The sequence below is a fragment of the Aptenodytes forsteri genome, unplaced genomic scaffold (genome assembly GCF_000699145.1).
Source record: "Aptenodytes forsteri isolate BGI_AS27 unplaced genomic scaffold, ASM69914v1 Scaffold320, whole genome shotgun sequence".
Classification (NCBI taxonomy): domain Eukaryota; kingdom Metazoa; phylum Chordata; class Aves; order Sphenisciformes; family Spheniscidae; genus Aptenodytes; species Aptenodytes forsteri.
In genome coordinates this window covers 692,242-695,562 of record NW_008794890.1, presented here as the reverse complement: position 1 = coordinate 695,562, position 3,321 = coordinate 692,242, and the positions used below count along the sequence as shown (strand labels likewise).

General features: G+C 42.8%; 1 protein-coding gene across 1 annotated transcript in view; it reads right to left on the bottom strand.

Annotated features, from left to right (window-relative positions):
- The window catches only part of SGMS1 (sphingomyelin synthase 1), a 73,769-nt gene that overhangs the window by 12,504 nt on the left and 57,944 nt on the right, over positions 1 to 3,321 (bottom strand). Inside the window, exon 4 of the mRNA XM_009275070.2 lies at positions 1,934 to 2,776. Within this exon, the coding sequence (XP_009273345.1) occupies positions 1,934 to 2,556 (623 nt within the window). The 5' untranslated portion in view covers positions 2,557 to 2,776. The remainder of the gene's footprint in view (positions 1 to 1,933; positions 2,777 to 3,321) is intronic.

Genomic DNA, 3,321 nt, shown 5'->3' with positions numbered 1-3,321 from the left:
GGGGGGGGGGGGGGGGGGGGGGGGGGGGGGGGGGGTTTTTTTGGGGTGGGGGGAAGGGTGGGAAATCTTCACATCTATCAATGATACCAACATACTTTATCATCAAGTCAACCCATGTCTCACTGCTACGAAATCTCCAGGGTCCTTATGGATTCTGCTGTTCTTAATCTAAAGACTCTGCTCAGCTCCATCACAGGGTGTTTGATCCCTCATATAGCCCTATTAACCTGACACCCCATTCTTGAGAGCAATCCCATGTCACCTTCTCCAGGTGCTTCCCTTGGTTTTGAACAATATTTATGCTCAGAGACCCCAAGAAAGTTAATAGTCCCCCACGTTCACCATAGGCAACTGGAGCAGTGGGGAGAGGAGTTAGCACTGCAGCTACTAACATAAGAGTGATACTGAAGCTTACAGCCATAAACAAAACAAGAGGCCAAGCCAGGGTAAATCCTTCCTCAAGTACATACGTGCACATTTAACAAAAAGAACAAAAAAACAAAAAAACAAAACAAAAAAAGGCACTTCCAGTTTTCTGTAAAAATGTACAACAGTTTTAAAATTTCACCTGATAAAATACATTAAGTAGCATAAAGCAGCAGAAAATATGAATAAACCATCATCTCAGTCTTGTGGATTACTTAAACATTTGTCACATTCCTATGAAAATCCACAGCTGTGTTGCACAAGGGTATCCTGCCCCAGCTTAGCAATTCTCTCTTTTCAAGCTGCCTGTACCTTATGAAGCTGGTGAACCACATGCTTACATTTAAGTTTTAATGTTTTTCTCCATTATAAGGGTGAGTGATCCATTGGCCTCTGGTTTTCTTTCTTTTAATAAGGGAAATCTGTAATTCTAAGGTCATTACAAAGTCCTGTGAACTGAAGGATCTTATATTTCACATGGTGGGGCCCAAATTACGTTCCTTCCTCAGTTTCCTACATAGGAGTCACAAAAAAGAGTCAGTGAGCAGGTAAAGAATGAGATGTTGTATTAGCAGAGGAGGAGACCCTCTTTGGGCAGCTGTGGGGACATGCTTGTGCCTGGTTTTTGAAAGGAAAGGTGATATGCCACCTCATACTGCTTAAAGCCACTTGACTTTGAACACTGCATTCACAGCCATGGCAGCACAAGGGTTTACCAGACACTCATGGTAAGGCAGCCCAAGGTGTGGATTTACAGCAGTATAAATACCCTAAATTAAGCATGAGCACACACTCTGTAGAGGGTAAGCGGTAGGTTACTTCCATTGGCAGGCAAACTCACCCTTACAATTCTGACCAATATGAGCAAGGAGGCAGACAACCACTAAGACCTTGCAAATTCATTGCATATCTATGCTTTTGCGTATTTTATGATTAGCTTTTGACATACTTTGTGTTTGACACCTGTCTCATCTCATGTCAAGCAGAAAACGTACTTCAACACTTTTTCACGCAGCACTGTTTAGGTGCACAGACTAAACCACTGCCTGTTGGTTTTGTCCAAGAGTATCATAATCTTAGGGTAGGTCTTTAAATCAGGCAAACTACAGAGACACTAAATCAATCCCACGTTGGTTCGCAGCTGTCTTCACAACAGTGTGAGCTGTGCTCCCTCTAAACAGACAGGACAGTCAACTGAGTTAAGAACATCATTACATCCAATTCATGGCTTTTTACACATGAAAAGGGTTCAAGTTAATTGTGCAGGCAAACAAGACCAGGGCTTTTCTTAGTTTCTTAGGTAGCAGTTGGACTGAACTTCTCCCTTTTGCACAAGCAGCCCACACAAACTGCAGTTTGCCTATGGCATGATATCTACTTCAGTTTGGGAAACCAAAATCAGAAAGGTCACAAGAATCTTCATTTATTTGGATGTAAGCCAGTATCTGACCTCCAAAAGCTGTCAGAAGTATACCCTAGCACTTGGTTTTCAAAAGGTTTTACTTACTTGTATTTTAAGAGCAGCCACTGAACAAACCACAGTCCTACAAGGATCATGCCGTTGATTTCACAAATAGAAAAAGCCCATTGCACCCGATCAAAGCGATCAAAAAATGCATCTGGTAGGGGAGGCTGCACCTCCTTGGGAGGCACTCGTTCGTGAACGACTGAGATAGTCACTGTGGTAAAGATGAAACAAAAAAGTGCATAAATAAAAGCCAGGAAAGTCTTGCCCCATTCCATAGGATACTGTGAGCGCTCTGGCTCTGGCATGGGGATCTTTATCATCTCCTTCTTATAGCCATTTGGCATCCCGTTCAGCTTCATTTTACTGCTAAAGCCATTCTCACGTGTGGTGTTGCTCACACTGACACGGATGTGCCCGTTGATGTGCCCGTTTTTGTGAGCCTCAATGTGGTGAGCCATTTTTAAAGTTTCAATCATGTGCAATAGCCGCTGTCCGCTGTCAGAAGACACCCGGGATAGAGGCGTCTTCTTAAAATCCTCCTCCGTGAGGTTGATCAAATCCTGCCCGGTGAAGCTCTTCAATGGCTCACAATACTCCGGCACAGCATTTTCTGTTAGCCAATTCATCACCTCCTCGGGTGACCACAACACCACTTCTTTCATCTTGCCAGGCAGCTGGGGCACAGTCTGACATCGATTTTAAATTGGGCAGCAGTCACTGCAACTCCAGCGTGTTGGAAAGCTCCTCCTTGGCTTCATCTTGTCTGAGGAAGCAGTTTGGTGAGAGACAAGTCCCCGTTTCTAACCATCCGATATGAGCATCCAGGCGCTGTGGCAAGCATAGGAAACGGTTCACTTCATATTCGTGTTGGCATTCTTCTTCCTGGGGAGGAGAAAAACCCAAATTTTCTATTACTATGCAGCTCTGGTCCATAACCACTACCCAAACTCCTCTTAAAAATCATAATGCTAATGGATTTAAGGATCTACAGAACAAATGTTTACTGTTATTTGTGTCACAAACCTCCTCTCTCCCTTACAGACTGGTATCTTAAGGCAATGTGTTGCACCTAGTTATTGAATAGGAAGCCTGGCTTTTGTTCTGCAAGGCAAAAATATCTACTGTACCACAAAAATCACTTTTCTACAGGTCAGCAACACACAAAAAAATTATGTAGATAAGCAAGGTTATACTCTCCAGGCCAAAGCACCAGCAGGAAAATCAACGCCCAAACAGGTTAGCCTGAAAATAAACAAAAGCATTTAGGTTTGCAGGACTCTAGCAGAAGTTTAGCAGCTCTTCAAGGTAAATTTTATGGTTTCCATGGTATACTGTTACAATTCAAATAAATGTCTGTCATCAGCTAAAAAGAGGAACCAGCAGAAAAATGAAAGTGAAGCTTTAAAAAAAAAAAAAAAAAAAAGGAA